Source organism: Mus musculus, chromosome 5 (genome assembly GCF_000001635.26).
Source record: "Mus musculus strain C57BL/6J chromosome 5, GRCm38.p6 C57BL/6J".
Classification (NCBI taxonomy): domain Eukaryota; kingdom Metazoa; phylum Chordata; class Mammalia; order Rodentia; family Muridae; genus Mus; species Mus musculus.
Window position 1 is genome coordinate 139,198,173 of NC_000071.6, and position 18,923 is coordinate 139,217,095.

The 18,923-nt window shown below is 48.2% G+C and overlaps 1 protein-coding gene across 28 annotated transcripts in view; it reads left to right on the forward strand.

The window, feature by feature from the left end:
- The first annotated feature begins 2,391 nt into the window (after nucleotides 1–2,391).
- Sun1 (Sad1 and UNC84 domain containing 1) overlaps nucleotides 2,392–18,923 on the forward strand; it is a 49,276-nt gene continuing 32,744 nt past the window's right edge. For 6 of the 28 annotated variants that reach the window (NM_024451.2, NM_001256115.1, NM_001256116.2 and 3 more), the window contains exons 1-2: nucleotides 2,465–2,527; nucleotides 16,986–17,082. In NM_024451.2, coding sequence (NP_077771.1) covers nucleotides 17,006–17,082 — 77 coding nt within the window. In that variant the 5' untranslated portion in view covers nucleotides 2,465–2,527; nucleotides 16,986–17,005. Of the gene's footprint in view, nucleotides 2,528–11,911; nucleotides 11,967–12,021; nucleotides 12,156–13,751; nucleotides 13,903–14,017; nucleotides 14,273–16,985; nucleotides 17,083–18,309; nucleotides 18,333–18,923 lie in introns of those variants that run through there. The other 22 variants (XM_017321170.2, XM_030254894.1, XM_017321171.2 and 19 more) reach the window with 16 other exon arrangements.

An 18,923-nucleotide genomic window follows, 5' to 3' on the forward strand; every position in this document is an offset into this window, starting at 1 on the left:
CTCCCAAGTTTTTTTGTTTGTTTGTTTTTGTTTTTGTTTTTAGAGACAGGGTTTCTCTGTGTAGCCCTGGCTGTCCTGGAGCTCACTTTGTAGACCAGGCTGGCCTTGAACTCAGAAATCCGCCTGCCTCTGCCTCCTGAGTGCTGGGATTAAAGGCGTACGCCACCACGCCCGGCGCCTCCCAAGTTATTATAACTCTTATAAATACCTAGGAAGATGGGCTTCCTCCATCTCTGGCAGAGACAAGTGAATCTCTAAGTTCAAGGCCAGAATAGTCTACATAGTAAATTCCAGGACAGCTAGAGCTACATAGACTCCATCTTAAAACAAAACAAAATAAAACAAAACAAAACCTGGGCTGAAGAGACTGCTTATCAGTTAAAAGCATTTATTGCTCTTTCAGAGGATCCACGTTGTGTTCCCAGCACCCACAAAATCGCTCACAGCCATATGTAACTCAAGCTCTGGGGATCCGATACTTCTTCTGACCTGTGTGGACACCAGGCACACACATACACAATGCAAACAAACACTTATACACATAAAATTAAAAAAAAAAAACAAGTCAAATTAAAAAAGACAAAACCGCTAAATATCCACAAAGACATCTACCTCTGAATGCACAGAAAGCTTTAATCACAACAGTTCTAACTGACAAAATCCAAATGTCCAGCAGCTGGCCCAGGCTTCAGCAAACAATGGGCTCTCTGGCCTGCGGAGCCAGCCAGCTGCCCTGCCAAATCCACCCACTTGACTAATAGTGGACTTCAATGTTTGCCACAAATATCCATGTGGCTCGAAAGCCTCTAACATTTATTACAGAAAAGTCTCTCAACTTGCCAGTGGAAAAAATCAACATATTGTCAAACGCTTGCCATATAAGGAGGTGAGTGTGTGCATCCTGAGTGACTATCACAAGCTGCAGCAGCAGGCTATGTGGGCACATGCCTGTAATCCCAGCACTGGGCTGGAAAGAGAGGCATCCCAAGCCATCAATGGCAACAGACCCTGTCTGTGTGTAGATGTGTGCACATGCATGTGCCTTCACTAGTGTCTTTCCTTAGGAACCACCATCCACCTTGTTTTCTGAGACAGGATCTCTCATTGGGTTGGTTCCCATCAAGTTAAGTTAGTTTGGTGGCCAGCAAGCTCCAGGGATTCCAGTCTCTGCTTTCCAGCACTGAGATGACAAACATACAGCACTAGGCTTTTGGTTTTTTTAAATTCGTATTCTGAGATTGAATTCAGGTCTTTACGCTTACAGTGCAAACATTTTACTAACTAATCCATCTTCCCAGCTCCAGACCCTTTCTAAAAAGTGTAAAACCAGCCAGGCATGGTGGTAAGTGCTACTGGTCCCAGTGGAGGCAGGCAGAGCTACATAGCAAGTTCCAGGGCAGCCAGGACTACATGGAGACCCTCTCTAAAAAAAAAAAAAAAAAAAATTAATTAATTTTTTTAAAATGTAAAAGCCAAGGTCTGGAAGGATGGCTCAGCCATTAAGAGCACTTGCTGGTCATTCGGGGACTGTAGTTTGGTTGCCAGCATCCCCTTTTGGCAGCTCTGGGGCATTTGAGACCTTTGTAGGCACACACACACACACACACACACACACACACACACACACATTCATCATCCACTTAAACAGACATACACACAAACACACTTTTAGAAAAGAGTGAAAGCTAGCCAGCTGCCTGTGGCATATGGTAGTAATCTCAGTGCTTGGGAGGATAAAGCAGGAGGATTGTGGCAAACTGGAGGTCAGTCAGGGCTATGTCGTGAATTCTAGGCCACAGTGAGACAGTTAAAAAAGGAAAAACCAAGAGGGGCGTGGTGGCACACGCCTGTAAGTCCTGCTTCGCAGAGGCTGGCTTATCTCTGCGAGTTCAACGCCAGTCTGGTCTACAGTAGAGTTTTAGGGCAGTCAAGGTTACAGAATAAAACCCTGCCTATAAACAAAACAAATGCAATTCAAGGTTTTGCAAAACTGCGCAAGTGAGAGAGGGCCTGGTGGGTGGAGTCCCCAGGAGAAAAGGCTCTGGCTTCCAGCCCGCAGGGCAGGGCAGGGCAGGGCGTCGGAGGTTTCCTGCAAACGCTACGCGGGGACAACTGAGAAGAGGATGTGTTTGGGAGCCCACTGCTCCTTCAGCAGGAGTCGGATCTTCTGGGCCCACTGAAGCCCTGCCTGGAACTCAGCGCGCGCGTGCGCCTCTGCACAGAATCCTAATTCTAACGCCACCGGAGAGGAGCAGCCTCCCTAGGTGCGGCCCCTCAAGTCCCAGCGCGCCCGCTCCGCCCACTGACGCCACACGTCCCGCCCTTTCCCCGCCCCCCGCAGGGCCGTGGCGGGTCAGCGGCCTCCCCATTGGCCTGGAGCTTCAGCAGGCGCGCTTGGGATTGACGGACGTTCGCGTCGCTCCCGCCTCCGATCCCGGCGCGGCGCGCGATTGGCTGTAGATGTGGGGAGTCTTCGGTCCCGGGCCTGGGCGGTGCGGACGAGGCCTGAGGCGGCGGCGCGAGGCAGGTGAGCTGCGGCCAGCGGGCTGTAGGGGACGAGTAGGCGGGTGGGCGCTGCGGACTCCTCTCGGGTACTAGGGACTGTCTCAGGGCGGGCCGGGATGTAGGTTGCAGGGATGGCCCCAAGTGGGAACCGCCAACTGGCCACGACGCGCGTGACGCCCTTCGCGTTGCCAGGCCGCGCGCGCCCCGGCGCCCTGAGTCCAGTTGTCTCGTGTGCCCGGGCACTCTGGTTCCCCTTCGCCCCGGACCCCTGCGTGTTGGGTTCCGGGGTCTCCTGCCACCCGTCGAGGCGCACCCACGCAGGCGCCATCCCCGGGGCGCTCCCTTCTGGGGCACAGGTGTTGTAGGTGCGGCGATGGGCGCGGGCCCGGTAGCGAGTCCCTGGCCTGCACACCCTGCCACCAGCTTGTTATCCCGTGTTAGTTGCCTTCGCCCCCAGCCCGGCACGCAGGACGGTACCAAAGCTGGCCCGCTGGAGCTTTTTTGGATGCAGCCGGGGGGACCCGATGCAGTCAGCCCGGCGAACTTTGGTGCTCCCCGCTGTGTAGAGTGAAGTGTAGTCCTGCGGTGTGCGCTTCGCGCCTCCTGGACCAAATACTAATTAGATTTTACCATTCCGTCCATTGCACCGGTGTCGAATTTTAACCTGACTGTTCATACATTTTAGATCTCTCCTAAGGTCTTTTCTTTTTTCTTTCTGCGTCCCAACCTCATGTTCCTTTTCGGTCCTTTGTTTGTGTCAGGAGACAGGGTCTCATTTACGTACTTCTGACTGTCTCGGCTGTGTAGACCAGGCTGGTCTCACAAAGATCCAGACTGTGTCTGCTTCCTAAGTGCTGGGGTAAAAGGGATGTGTGCAACTAAGCTGGCATCTTGAAACAGGTCCTCAGATAGCCCAGGCCCGCCTAGAATTGACTATATAGTAGAAGATGATCTTGAGTTCCTAACCCTCTTGCTTCCACGTACCTAGGATTAGATCACAGGTGTGCACAGCCCTGTGGGTCCAGCCCTGGGTATGTTCTTGAGCAGAGTTGCAGTAATTTCTGGTTCTTCTCTCTTTTGGTTTCCTCGGCCAGGCCAGTCTTGAACTCTTTGCTTTTTCGAGACAGGGTTTCTCTATACAGCTCTGGTGATCCTGGAACACCCAGAGATCCACCTGCCTCTGAACCCAAGTGCTGGGATTGAAGGCGTGTGCCACCACTGCCCGGCTCAGGCCGGCACTTTTATAGCGTGCAGGCTGTGGAGAACTCTACCCAGGCTGTGGGGACTGGGCATGAGTCTATGCTCTAGTCACCAGAGGGTCTGATAGGATCGTCTGCCCTACCTTTTTGGTCGTTAGGTTTTTGTTGGGGGTAGGTCTTTGGTAGCTCCAGCAGGCTCTTAGTTGCAATCTGGGTGCTGTGCTTCCAGCTCCCCAGTGCTGGGGTCACAGGTGTGTGGTCCCATGTCCTCACTGGAGAGTTGGGCCAGAGATTTGGAGAGGTACTTTTTATTTCCCGAAGGTTGGCGGCCTCAGTTTATTTATTTACCCTTTGTTTTTCCTGGGAGAGAGCAGAAAGGGGATGAATGTGAAAGCCAGCTGCTGTGTGTGCTTGCGTGCGTGCATGCGTGGGTGGGTGGGTGACTCCCCTTTTAACTGTATACAGCGTTATGCAACTATCACCATTATCTAGTTCCACGGCTTTTCACCACCTTAAAGGTAAAGCCAGAGCCCACCCGCTTTCCTCCTCCCTGTCCGTTAGCTTCTGCTTACAGCCTGTGTGTGCGCCTGTTCTAGTTAACTCATTTAAGGCTCATCCGTGCTGTGTAGCATGTGCCCCTACTCTATTACTTTCTGTGGCTGAATTGTTTCCCACTGTATGGACCTATTAAATATTTAACAAATACTTTCTATCACATTTTATTCACATGAATGTTTGCTGAGGTCAGGGGACAATTTACTGGAGTCACTTGTTTCCTTCGCCTGTGTAACTCCTGGGGGGGACTAAACTCAGGTCATCAAGTGTGGTCGCAGTCACACTGAACCTCCTCGAAGGCCTTATTAAATCCTCTTTATCCACATCAGTGGATTTAGTGCTGCCAGGAACATGGGAACAAGTTTGTGTTTGAACACCTGTTTTCGTGTGTGTGTGTGTGTGTGTGTGTGTGTGTGTGTGTGTGTGAGAGAGAGAGAGATTGTGGAGGCCTAAGGTTGATGTAGGGTGCCTATCTCAATCATTCTCTATCTTTGTTTTTAATCTTTTTTTTTGTGTTTTGTTTTTTGTTTTCTTCAAGACAGGGTCTCACTTTGTAGTTCCAGCTGTCCTGGTTCTGTAGACCAGGCTGGTCCCTGAACTCAAAGATTCTCCTGCCTAAACCTTCCAAATTCTGGGATTAAAGGCGTGCAGCACCTGCTTCCTTAATTTTTAATTTTTAAAACAGTGTCTCTCACTGGAACTTAATTCTTTTTTTTTTTTTTTTTTTTTTTTGGTTTTTCGAGACAGGGTTTCTCTGTGTAACCCTGGCTGTCCTGGAACTCAGTCTGTAGACCAGGCTGGCCTCGAACTCAGAAATTCACCTGCTTCTGCCTCCCAAATGCTGGAATTAAAGGTGTGCACCACATTGCCTGGCAATTTTTGTGTTTCTGACTCTTTACTGGCTAGGCCATGGTTCCAGCCCCTGAACACCTGTTTTTAGTTCTTGGAGTATAGACCTAGGAGTAGACTTGCTGGCTCACATGGTAAGTCTATGTTTAATTCTGTGCGGAGCATCCAGTCTGCTTTTCCGCAAAGCTGAATGTTTTACACTCCCACCCACAATGTGGGAGACGGCCCACTTTGTCCATATCTTTCCTAATGCTTGGTTTCCTTCCGTCCACCCACTCACCCCATCTCAGTGAAGTATATCTTTGACTTTGGTCTGCATTTCCCAGATGACACAGGGATGTGTGTGAATTTTTGTTTTAGGTCCTCATTGGCCGTCTGTATGTCTTTGGAAAGATGCCTGTTCTGCCCTGTCCCAGTCCATGTGCACATGTGCATGTGTGTAGACCAGGCTGACTTGGAACACATGGTCTACTTGCCTCTTCCTCCCAAGTGCTGGGATTAAAAGTGTGATCCATCATGCTTAGCCTGTCCCTGTCTTTTAGTTAGGTTGTCTTGATGATTTGTGAAAGTTGTTAATACATTCCAGATACACATACCTGACTCACAAGTACCACCCCACCTCTATCTACATCTCTCTTTGAGGTAGCATCTCACCATAATCTCAGACTGATTTCAAAGTCATGATCCTTCTGCCTCAGCCTCCTGGGTGCTAGTATGACTGGTGTTTGCTTCACCTTTGACTCCTCCCCTAATTATTATTTGTGTGTGATATGTATGGGCATGTGTGTGTATAGTCAGAGGCCAATTTTGTGGATTAAATTCTCTTTCACTTTCCATTGGTCCTGGGGATGAACTCTGGGCATCAGGCTTATGTTGCAAATGCTTTAGCCATTGAGCCATTTGCCAGCGGTGGTCATCTTTTTGATAGTGTTTGTTGTGCTGTTGTTTATTTGTTTGAGGCAGGGTGTCATTGTATAGCCTTAGCTGGCCTGGAACTCACTCTGTACACCAGGCTGCCTCAAATTTAAGAGACTTCTCTGCCCGTGCCTCTTGGGCATTTTTAATGCTTGAAGTAATAAAGTTCTGTTTTCTTTAGGTGGGTGTATTGCAAACCCTAGGTCATGAAGACTTGTCTTTTTATGTCCTTTGTAAAAGTTTGATAGTTTTTGTGGTTCTGTTTAGGTTTTTGATCTGTTGTGAGTTCATTGTGGGCTATGATGTCTGAGGATCTGACTTAATTCTTTCCATAGAAGCTCAACCGTTCTAGCAGCATTTGCAGAAAGAGACTTTCTTCCCTTGTCAGTTGGCTTCAGAAGGAAGGTTAACCTTTGACCCTGTATACTTTCTGTTGGAATATGTCTGCCTGTATGTCAGGGCTGTTTGGCCTGCAGTGGATTTCTCAGCTCAGCTCCTTTTTCCAGACTTACCTGTTCTCTGGAACCTTCTGCAGTTCTGTGTAAATGAGGAACGGCTTTTCCGGGGTTTGCAGAAATGGTCCTGGGATAGTGACAAGGGTCACAGCACATCTGTATAGCCTTTGGGCAGCATTGCTTGTCAGGATAGTGAGTCTTTCTGTTCTTGGACTTTTTACATTTCCTTGTGGCATTCAGTGCCCAGTTCTGCCCTTGGGAGGTTAAATTGATTCCCAAGGCCTTTTCTTGCCTGTACGGTTGGAAGGAATTCTCAGTTCCACTTAGCCCTTGTTCATTGCTAGCATGAGAAGCACAGCTAGCTTTGTGTGGCTGTGCATCCTGCCACTTTGCTGAATTTGTTAGCTTTAGGCTATTCTGTCTATGAACTCCTGTCAGCTGAGAGTAAAGGTTGCCTCACTGTTACTGTTACTGTCTTTCCGGTCTGTACCCCTTTTCTCCCCTTGTCTTGAGTAGTTGCTCTGGCTTGAATTTTGTGAGATCCACTGCTGTCTTGTCCTTTTCCTTCCTGCACTTGGGAACATTAAGTCTTTTCGCCTTCAGGTGTGATGCTGCCTGTGTGCTGCATTCAGGGAGTTCCCTCCCAGACTGACCTGGCTCGGGATGAGTGTGTGCCCCTCCTGCCTCTACAGGATTACACCACCACACCTGGTTTATGCAGTGCAGGGATGCAGCCCAGTGCCTGTGTATGAGAAATGTGCATTCTACCCCCTGAACCACACCCACACACTATGATATTTTGGCAAGGTGGGGTCAGCTTTGTACCTTTGGAGTTTATCTTTAAAGAGCTGAGAATACAGATGTGAGCCACTACAAGTGGCTATTGAATACTGTGTTGTTCATGAAGGGGTGTGGGGATTCTCTGTACCTACTACCATGCGCAGGTGGTTTCGCCTGAGGGCATCGCCAACAGACTTCATGTCTGACCACCTCCAGGCTCCTAGTTTCCTTAACACCCTCACTTCCACATGTCAAAGGGGTGTCACTAGTTCTCCAGTCTTTGGAGTTCTTCAATGAAAACCAGGCACTTTTGCTGTTCCAAAAGCTCCATCTCTTGGCTCTTTCTTTCTGTTCCATGCGTATTTGCCTTTCCAGAAAATCTCACGCCTGTGTTCAACACCTAATTTGTTCCGTGTGTGGGTGCGTGTGCCATACGTAACACCTAGTTGGAGAGTGGAGAGGAGAGCTGGCCCAAGTCAGCTCTCTCCTCACACCTTCGTCCCAGGGATCCAACTCGGGGCACTAGGCTTTGTGACAAGTACCTTTGCCCACTGAGCCGTCTTGCTGGCCCTGTGCTCATCTGTCACAGGGGACATGCTGACTGGAGCTTACTGGGTGCCCTGTTTTCAACAACCTGTTTAATTGGTGTGTGCTTCACCCTTCTATGTTTGTGAGTCCAGTGCTCTCCCAAGTACTCTGCTCCTTTTGGGGGTCACATCCCATAAACCAGGCCACTCTACATTTGCTCCCAGTAAACAGTGGCACCAATTTAAAAGTCCACCTCAGGACACTTGTCCTCCCTTAAAGGTCTCAAGTAAGGCAAGAGAGCCCCAGGGCTGGCAGGATGCCCCCCCAGGGCACTGATCCCTCGGCGGCTGCTCCTCAGTGCCTGGAGAAGGGAGTGCCTTGTTGTTCTGGTGAATGCTCAAGGGATACCGGCTGAAGGGTTGCCATGCCACCTTCTTGATTGAAAACATGCTCTTGTTTTCTCCTCCCTACTGCCCAAAGTCGGAATGCACTGCCATTCTGGACCTCCTACCCCACTAGATTTTCCGATGGCGAATCTGAGAATGCTAGCTCTGCATCTGAAACCGGTCCCTTCCCAGATGACAGATGAGCAGCTCTCACTGAGGTGCTGGTCTCTGATGGGCTCTGCTCATCAAGCAGTGCCGTCTTCAGGGGTCAGGCAGGAGCTCCCCATCTTTTGGAGGTGTGGGTCATAGATTTTAGTGTGGAAACACAATCTCTGACCTATGCAGAATTAACCTGCAAGTCACTGACAGGCGGTATGAAAGGGTTTCCTGGACGGCGGTTGCCCAGCAGCAGAGAGGATTCCCCCAGGGCGGGTGTGGTTTTAGAGTGCCACTGCCTGCCTGCCCTGGTGCTGCTGCTGCTTTCTGCTTTCTTCTTTTTTCAATGTTGGGACTGAACCCAGGTTCTCACACACACTTACCTGCTTAGTCCTGTCGCTGAGCTGTATGCCCTGGTCGTAGTCTTTTTTATTTTATTATTTTTTTTAAAGTCCTTTTTGGGATGAGGTCTTACTAAGTTGCTGGGGCTGGCTAAGTGTTCTGTAGAACAGGCAGACCTGCTTGAGATTGCCCTGTCTCAGCCTTTCAAGTAATTGGGGTTATAGACCTATCCCACCATACCAGGTTTAGTAGTGATGGTTTTTATTTATCTGTTGTTAGTGGTTTTCTGAGACAGGGTCTTCTTGTATAACCCTATCTGGGCCAGAACTGTCTGTGTAGACCAAGCTGACCTGAAACTCAGAGATCCACTTGCCTCTGCCTTCTAGGGCTGGGATTATAGGTGTACACCACCATGCCTGGCTTTCATTTGTGGTTTTTGTTGTTGTTTGTTTGTTTGTTTGTTTGTTTAAAGCAGAGTCTGACTTTATAACCCAGGCTGGCCTCTAATTCTCTGTTCCCACCTCAGCCTTCCTAATGCTTAGTTACAAGTATGCCCTATCAAACCTGGTCTAAGGTAGGTGCTGTGTGTGTATGGGGGGGGTGATTTTTTTTCCCAACAAATATGGCAGAATTATTTATTTTTGAGGAAGGGGGGACCTTGCTATGTAGCCACACTGGCTTGAAGCTTGCAGTCCTCTTGTATCAGACTCTGTAGTTGTACTCTAGGCCTAGCAAAAACTTGGTTTTGCAAGAGGTTACTCTGTGATATTCACAGCCATAGTGCACTTTCATAGCATACAAAACCCCCTGAGTTTCATCTCCAGCATTGCAAAACCAAAGAAACAACAGTTTTCAAGTGTTTTTCTTGACAGTGAACATAGTCATTGAACCTGCCAGGTAGCACCTAGCTAATGTGGAGAGCTAAGTGTCCTAGGTGATGGTGAGTCAGTAAGGTAGAGGTGGAACATAAATGCACTGATGTGTGTGCTGTGGCTGTGTGTGGCTGTGCCATCCTGGCTCTTGTAAAAGGTCCTATAGGTAGGGATCAAGTGAAGCGTCTATCTGGAAGGGCTAGGGGAGCACCCACTACCAGTTATGGTGTGATGGGGTTTCAGGGCACCACTGAGGGATGAGGCCTGTGACAGATGGTGCTTCCTATGAAGCTAGCTGGCATCCTGTACTCCCTAACTCCTTGAATGAGTGCACTGTCAGACCTGAGTCTTCAGGGTTTGATCTCAAATGGTAGAGAAAGTGGTTTTAAGACATGCTGTGGTCCACTTCTGGGGTAGGTCATCATGATTTCTGGCCAAATCTGTGGTATGGCTTGCTCGATGTACTTTACTGACAGAACCAGGAGGTACCAGCCCCAATTACAGCATCTTCCACCTTCCCAGAGTCAGAAGGAAGTGCTGCCATCACTTTTCAGGTTTGCCTTTCAGGGTGTCTCTGACACCAAGTGTTCTGTTATTTTCACAAAGAGTTTCATCACCAGGGGTGCAGATCAGATCTCATTGTGTGGCCAACACCCTCAGGCCCAACCCAGACAGCTGTCCCCTGCTGTGGCTCTCAGTAGGGACCAGTAGAAAGATTGTGCTTGGGTTATTTGAGAGCAGTTCTGTTCTGTGTCTTAGGTGTGTGGTGTTTGCATGAAGCTACTTTTAATGTAGTCTTGATATTTTCCTGATGTGGTTCTGTGTTGCTGTGAAGAAAGTACATACTGTCTAGGTGGCAGGGATTTGGGTGATAGATAGGGTGCAACGTCTGAAATGCATTCTTTTGTTTGTTTGTTTGTTTGTTTTGTTTTTGTTTTTTCCAGACAGGGTTTCTCTGTGTAGCCCTGGCTGTCCTGGAACTCACTCTGTAGACCAGGCTGGCCTTGAACTCAGAAATTCACCTGCCTCTGCCTCCCAAGTGCTGGGATTAAAGGTGTGTGCCACCTTTGCCCGACTCCTGAAATTCTTTCTCGATGAAAGCATTCACAGGCAAGACCTGGGCTTTACATTTTCATCCTCGGTGTATGTGGATCTTGCAAGGAGAATGGTGGTGCGTGAGAAGTCATTGCGCTGAAGGATCCTGCTGAGACACGCCTGCTTAGAAAAACACTTCAGGGGCTAGTGGTGTGGCGGTGGTTGTGGTAGAGCGTTTTACCTAGCATGTGGAAGGCCCTCCTGTGGACAACTTGGAAGGCAGAGCTCCTGTGTCTGCTTTGTCTGGAGCCCTGGCTCTCCACCTTCTGTTCTCTGGGCCAGTGTGCTAGGCTAGTGCTCTGGAGTTGGCGCTCAGCTCCTGTCTTTGCCCCAGCACAAGCTGACTTGGAGCAAATCCTTGTTTTCAAGACTGGGGAACCTGTGAGGAGCACAGTCTGAGCAAGGTTCATTCAGTGGTCACACTGGTTTAGGCAGCTAGACAGGCTGGAGGAGTGACAGGACCTCTGGTGACCAACAGGTTCTTGTCAGGGTTTGCTGATACTGTTGAAAACAGTTGCATTTCTTCACTTACGGTTTTGTTACCCTTCGGCCTATTGTTGCAGATCATTTCCAATCAGTCCCATAAGCTGAGACCCCACAGAACAACCTCTTCAGGGTACGGCCAGGAGGCAGACTCTGGCTAGCAGATTAGAGGGGCCTTGGGAGTGGAACAGTGTGAAGATGCTAAGCCCAGTTTTGGACACCAGGAGGAGCAGCAGATTACGTTTGGCCTGTAGGTGGTGACATGAGTTTGTGAGGGTCCAGGTGTGTCTGCACCATCCATGATGATCAATGGACTTTAGTCTTCTGTTCAAGACAGGGCTGAGTTAATCTTCCAACTCTGAGATTGTTAGCCTAGGAGGAAACAGATCTTAAATTTATTTTTTAACCTTCACGTTCATTTAATGTTTCTCCGTGTGTATGAGAGATACTCAGAGGGAAGGATGGAGTGTGTGTGTGTATGTGCACGCGCGCGCAGGCTCACACAGTCAGTTCTTGGTTCTTGCCTGTTATCTCATGGGTTCCAGATATTTGAACTCAGATTGTTAGGCTTGACTCCAAGCACCTTGACCTGCTGAGCCATCTTAGTAGCACCCTCCCCCAATAGCTGTGAACCTAAATCATTCTTTGTTTTTACTTACTGCATAGCTTGTAGTCCTGCAAAGGAATTGCAGTGTGTGCCTGTCAGTCTCTGTCTGCCTTACGTGGACTTACCCATTGTCCTCTCTGATTTGATTTTTTTTTTAAAACATCATCTTATTCTCTTTATATAGCTCAGACAACCTTGAATTCAGTCTGCCTCGGCTTCCTGAATAGCACTGACTGCAGGTGTGTGCCACAGAGTAAAATAAATCTTAATGGTGACTGTCGTCCTGTAACTCAGATCCGCAGTGAGCTTGAGAAGGACTGGGCTGTTCTCCTGTGTGCACTGCTGCTCATGTGTGTGGACCTGTGAGTGCAGTCATGCTTTCTGGGCTCTGGGGTGATTGGCTGGATCATCAGTAGACCACTGGACTGGTGAGTTTGGGCCCAAGATAGATGGTTCAGGATTCTGTGTCCTCAAGTAGCAGTATTGGGAAAGAGGGAGAGAGGTGATCTGCACACACAGTGTTTAGTAGGCTTCTCTGGAGAATGTTATTCCAGAGCTCTCTAGATTCAAGAAGCATCGAGTTTAATGGAGGGGAGGGTTCAAGGTCTGTTCTGGCTCAATGTCATCAGTTATTGTTTCCTCCCTGTCCAGACCTGGCTGCCTGGACTCAGCATGTGTTCACACTGGTGTTTTGTGTAGCATCACCTTTGCATCTCAGTCCATCAAACACTTTTTCAGCCCATCACCCTCAGCTGCAGGTCTCCTGCCCACTTCTGTGGACCAGCAAGCCTTTGACAGGAACCTGTCCCCGGCCCCTGATTGCCTTTGCTCCTCTTGCAGATTTATGCTCAAAGGAAGTTAGGTTCTCCTTAGATGATGGCATGGTTGTTCCACTGACTGTGAGAACTGGGATGAACTGTGCAGTGGCCATGTTGTATAGTGGATGTGTGGGCTTCTCTCTCCTGGAGCTTTGTGTGGCTCCATGGGTAAGAGCGTGCCAAGGTATTTCTTCTCATAGAAATGCATACATAGCTTCTTACATGTCCCTGCTTCCCAGCTTTGGGAATCAAGTCTTGGCTGTGTGAGACTATGTTGTCCCACATAGGTGGTATGAGTGGTATGACAGGGCCAAGTCTCTCTCTGCTATTACCCCCAGTAATTCCTCTGCCTTCCAATCCTTATCAGGGCTTGTAGGTATTAGCTGTTGGATTTTGGCACTCTGCATGTCCTGGGGATTGAGACAGGTCAAAAATGCCCCATCCACTAGAGCGTTTAGATTAGAGGAAGCTTGATGTCAGTGCTGTCTTTGGGCTCAGAATTGATCATGCCAAATAGTGCACTTGCCAGCAGACTGGATAGTGAAAGTCCCTTTGGGGAGTGAAGGTAGGAAGTTGGATTTTGATGTTAAGAGAATTGTGGGAAGCCGCCCCCACATTCGCCGTTACAAGATGGCGCTGACAGCTGTGTTCTAAGTGGTAAACAAATAATCTGCGCATGTGCCAAAGGTAGTTCTCCACCCCATGTACTCTGCCTTCCCTGTGACTACAACTCGGCCATGGGCTGCAGCCAATCAGGGAGTGATACGTCCTAGGCGAAGGATAACTCTCCTTAAGAGGGAAGGGGTTTCGCTTTCGCTTTGGGCTTGGGGCTTTGGGGGCTTGCTCTCTTGCTCCTAAAGATGTAAACAATAGAGCGCGCTCTGGCGCTCTGGCTCCTAAAGATGTAAGCAAAGGGGGGTTTACACTCTGGCTCCTAAAGATGTAAGCAAAGGGGGGTTTACACTCTTGCTCCTGAAGATGTAAGCAATAAAGTTTTGCCGCAGAAGATTCTGGTTTGTTGCGTTCTTCCTGGCCAGTCGTGAGAACGCGTGTAAGAGAGAATAATGGGATGAAAAGAAGTAGAACACCTGTACTGAAGAAATAAGAATGGGGATGTGTACTGATGCTGTCACTCAGCACAGAATGTTCCGGTAACCTGGTCGGAATCCATTATTACATTCTGCCAGGGTGGGGCTCTATTGTGCCGGGGGCAGGGGAGCAGTGTGCTTGAGGCCTTGGAGGCCAGCCAGGAGGTTGGAGCCAGTGAGGTTTTGTCAGGTTTTGTGCTTTGACAGTCTCCTCTAGGTCTGTTCAAGAGTCGCTAATATACAAAGAGGGGGATGGAGCAGCTAAGCAGGTATCAGGAATTATGTGGGTTCAGCAGTTACAGTTATGGTTATCTGTAGAAGGTTGTCCACATGTCCCCTCACCTACCAGGAGTGTAGCTGGAACGTTGAAGTGTTTTCTCACAGGTGTGTCATGAAGTTCTTAGACCTGCTGGCTGTGATGACAAGTGCCTTCTGTCCTAGCTGCTGGCAGGATTGATTGAGCCATGAGTAGAAGTCAGCCTCGAAGACGTCATGAGACTTTATTTCTCAAAGACCAAAAGAGAATCAGTACTGCAGTAAACAGCAGTAGCAGCAGTGTGTGATACACCATATTATAGCCCAGGCTGGCCTAGAATTTCCAATCCTCCCTCCTGTGTCTCCCAGATGTTGGCATGATTGGTAAGCCATGTATCACCATAGAGATACCATACAGATATAGTAGCTTTTATGAGTGTTTTCTTTTCTTTTTCTTTTTTTTTTTTAAATTCATTTATTTATTATATGTAAGTCCACTGTAGCTGTCTTCAGACAATCCAGAAGAGGGAGTCAGATCTCGTAACGGATGGCTGTGAGCCACCATGTGGTTGCTGGGATTTGAACTCCGAACCTTCGGAAGAGCAATTGGGTGCTCTTACCCACTGAGCCATCTCACCAGCCCGAGTGTTTTCTTTTTAAGGAAATATTTGGGCTATTTTGAGGAAAATAATGTTAGGATTGGCGTGATGGGTGGTTCAGTGGGTAAGAATACTTCCTGCTTTTGCAAAGGACCCAGGTTTCATTTCCCAACACCCATAGCCATCTATAAGTACAGTTCCAGGGAATACAACCCCCTCCCCCTTTCTGGCTTCTGTGAGAACCAGTCATGTACATGGCACACATGCGTATATGTAGACAAAACACTCATGCACATAAAAAACTTAACTCCTTAAACAAAAGGCAAAATGATATAATGAAAGTGCTTTCAGCCAGGAAGTGGTGGCACATGCCTTTTATCCCAACATTCTTGAGTTTGAGGCCAGCCTGGTCTACATAGGACAGGACTACGTAAAGAGAAACCCTTGTCTTGAGAAAATAAAATAAAAGCTTCGATGTGACTTCAAAGTACCATTTGTGTGCAACACATTGTTCAGATTTTGTTATTTTCCATTTTATTTTCTCTTCTATTAATTTGATATTAACTCTGTTTTATTTGAAATAAGATTGCCCTCTAGTTCAGCAGGCTTCAAATTGGCAGTGTTCCTCTTTTCTCTACCTGCTGAGCTCTGGTAGTAAACCACCATGCCTGGCTTCCTCAGTTCTGTTTGTTTGGTGGTTTGGGTTTGCTTTTGTGTCTCTCCTTTTAAAGGGGGTAGTGGGAGATGGGGAGTCTTACTATGTATATTAGGCTGGCCTGGACCTCACAGCATGCATCCTACCTCAGAGTGTCAGGGTTGCAGCTATCAACCACCACTGCCTTTCCAATGGGCCACGATTCACATTACTATGAGGAATTGCTTTGTTTTGTTCGTTAGTTCGTCTGTCCTTCCTTCCTTCCTTCCTTCCTTCCTTTCCCTTTGTTTTTTGTTGTTGTTTTTGGTTGTTGTTGTTGTTGGGTTTTTTTTTTTTTTTTTTGGTATTTTGGTTTTTTTGAGACAGGGTTTCTCTGTAGCCCTGGCTTGTCATAGAGCTCACTCTGCAGACCAGGCTGGCCTGGAACTCAGAAATCCGAATACCTCTGCCTCCCAAGTGCTGGGATTAAAGGCGTGCGTGCGCCACCACTGCCTGGCTTATTTTGTTTTTCAGCTCTGGGGTGGAACATAGTAGTGCACAGTCTCAAGCACAGTCCTACTGAGTTGCACCCCATCCTTGTGAGGACTTTAATGCATTCCATGTAAACTGGTAGCTTGGGGGAAAGATAGAAAAGTCTTAAACTCCTTAGTCTTCTTCCTTGCTTTGCTGCTGTGTTTTCTTCTTTGGTTCTGAAATACCTGTGCAAATCTCAGCTTTGCAGCAAAGTATTGCACTGCTGCTCTCTGATCATGGGATAAAAGTGAGTCCTTTTACTTAATGCTACTCCTTACTCCAGAAGAAGAGAACATGTGACAGCTTCAAGAAATGGGAATTCACAGGCCCAGTGTGGTGGCACAGGCCCTAAAGGACGCCCCAGCACTCAGGAAGCAGAGGCAAGGGATCTTTGTGATTTGTGAGTTTGAGCCCATTCTGGTCTACATAGTGAGTTCCAGGACTACATAAGAGACCTCAAAATCAAACAAACAAATAAGAGAGGGGAAGGTGGAAGGAAAGAAGAGAGAAAGGAAGGAAGAAAACTGTTTTAGCTTGGTATGGTGGCTCACACCTTTAATTCTAGCACTTTGGAGGCAGAGACAGGCAGATCCCCTTGAGTTTAAGGCCAGCTTGGTCTACAAAGTGAGTTCTAGGACAGCAGAGCTACACAGAGAAATGCTGTTCCCAAGTATCACCTCCCCCACAGCCAAAAAAGCCACATTTAAAAAAAGCCTTTTGGAGTCACTGTTAAGTTTTTCTTAGAAAGTGCCCAATTTATATAAGCCTTACCAAGATTTCTCTTGTGACTTTTTATTTTTAGAGAGGGTCTTGCTATGTAGACCATGCTGACTTCAAACTCATGATGATTCTTCTGCTTCAGCCTCTCTGGTGTTGGGATTTTTATCATGCCTAGCTTGCTTGTTATCTCTTGGTTTTACTTGGGGGTGAAGGGGGGCTAGTATATGATTGTGCATGTACAAGCATGGAGGTCAGAGGAAAATGTCAAGTGTTGTTCCTTCCTTCCACTTTGTTTGTGACAGTGGTAGTGTGCACTAGGCTGGCGGGCTCGTGCACTTCTGACCTCCCATCTCACCATCAGAACACTAGGATTACAGATGAACTTCTATGTCTGGCTTTATATTGGTTCTGGGATCCAACCCTGGTGGGCAAGCTTGTGTGGCTAGAGCTTCGTTTTTATGTGCACATTTGGAGGGAACACATGAAAGAAACTTTGACTTGGGACTAAGAAAAACTATGTCTTTTGTTATAATCAAAATGGGACTGCCAGCCCTGTCTCTGAAGTCCTGTTAACCCTCTAACACCTGGTCCTCTTCTGTCTCTTCTGCAGCATGGTCTGAGACGGTGAACATGGACTTTTCTCGGCTGCACACGTACACCCCACCCCAGTGTGTGCCGGAGAACACTGGCTACACTTACGCACTCAGGTGAGTGAGTGCTTTCTCTGGTGGGGTGCAGCATTGAGGGCACACAGCATTGAACTCTTAGTGATCATGGAGGCCTTGAGTGGCTTCTATAGCTGTAGACTTCTGAGTCACCTCTTCCAGTGACTCAGGTGTTAGTCACTTGAAGTGACTCACTTTTGCAGGCTCTACCCCTTGGCCATGATTGGGAGCAAGTGGTTAGTATGGCCAATGTTTTGTCATTAGCTTTAATAGTTTGAGCATCCACCAGAGACCCTGGACTAGGGGCTGTCTTTGGGAGGTGCATGCTTCAGGCGCATGCTCCAGACAGGATGTCTGGGTCCTTTGAGTCAGCAGCTGCTTGCTCCTCTGTTCTTTCCAGTTTGCCTCCTCCAAGCTGTCCTGTATGCTAAGGAGAATCAGTTGTACTACTAGGTTAGGGCATGCCTGGCAGGTGCCTAGCAAGATATGGGAGGCCCATGAGATGTATGTGCTGAGTTGTCCAGTGGCTCTCCTATACAGGTGAATCCACAAGAAAACCTAAAGGAAATCAGAAAATGTTTAAAAATAAAACTCTGTGTGTGTGTGTGTGTGTGTGTGCGTGTGCGTGTGCGTGTGTGTGCGCGTGTGTGTGTGCGTGTGTGTGCACATGTGTGCACATGTGTGTGAGTATGCAGTGTGTGTATGTGGAGGGTAGAGATGGACAAGTGGGTATCTTTGTTCTTACCTTTTTTATTCATGCGAGATCTCACTGAATTCAGAGTTCACCATGTTTGGTTGGTCAGTCTAGCTAGCCGGTTTGTTCCTGGGATCTCCACTTCCTGAGCACTGGGACTATGGACATGCTGTCATGGCTTTGACGACACATGGAGAACACTTTTCTCCTGAACTGGCCCCAAGAGGATGCTTTTAGACAGCAGTGGTCAGCTGTGAGTGTGACTACTCTGTTTTCCATTTCCATCCTCAGTCAAGTTGCACTTGTTGGGTGCAGTCTTATGTTTTCAGACAGGTTGTCCCCACATAGCCACATAGCCCATGTTTGAGGCCAGTGATGTTTTAGCCTGGAGCCTGTAGTATGTCAGAAGTAAATGAGTGACCAGCACAGGTGACTTCTCTGAGCCTGTCTGGGAACATAGAAACAGTTATTCTTGATGACTTATTTTTAGCCTTTATGACCTATTTTAAGTACAGTGCTGAAGAATCCGTGTGGCCTGCAGTGAGGTTTGCAGTATTTGCTCAGTTAGGCTGTGGGGCCTGTGATGGCAACGTGTTAGGTATGTAGACTAGAGTCCAACTGAGGATTTTAATCCATAGAGATGTGCTTAAAGTACATAGGACTGAGTAGGCCAGACCTGTCTCGGGATACTAAGGTGGGTGGGTGGTCAGTGAGAACCATTAGTCTTCCCAACCTTAGTTGGCTCTTTGGGGTGGGTAGGATTGACAGTCAGGAGAGACATATGACTGGAGTTCTGAGCCAGTTACCAGTGGGTAGCAACTGGGCCCTAAAAGTAAGTAAGCATGCCTTAGGCCATGAACAGCAGGGGCCAGGCATGAGAGCAGGGTTGGGACAGTGGAGCTGGACTGCCAGAGATGCTGGGAAGACCCAGCAGGAGGCACTTAGCCTAGGCACAGCTATGGCACAGGGTTCTGTGGGTACAGCTCCAGGCTTCTGGTCCTAACTTTTCTGACGGCTTATGCTCCCCAGCCAGATGCTCAGTGTAACAGGAGGCAGAGCAGCTGCACCCTGCTTTCCTCCAGGAACACCTGCTAACCCATTCCAGTGCTGGTTCAGCAGCTTTCCGATCTCAGCTCTCAACCAGCTCAGCGACTATCCACACACTCCATGGGTTTAATTAAAATGTCTT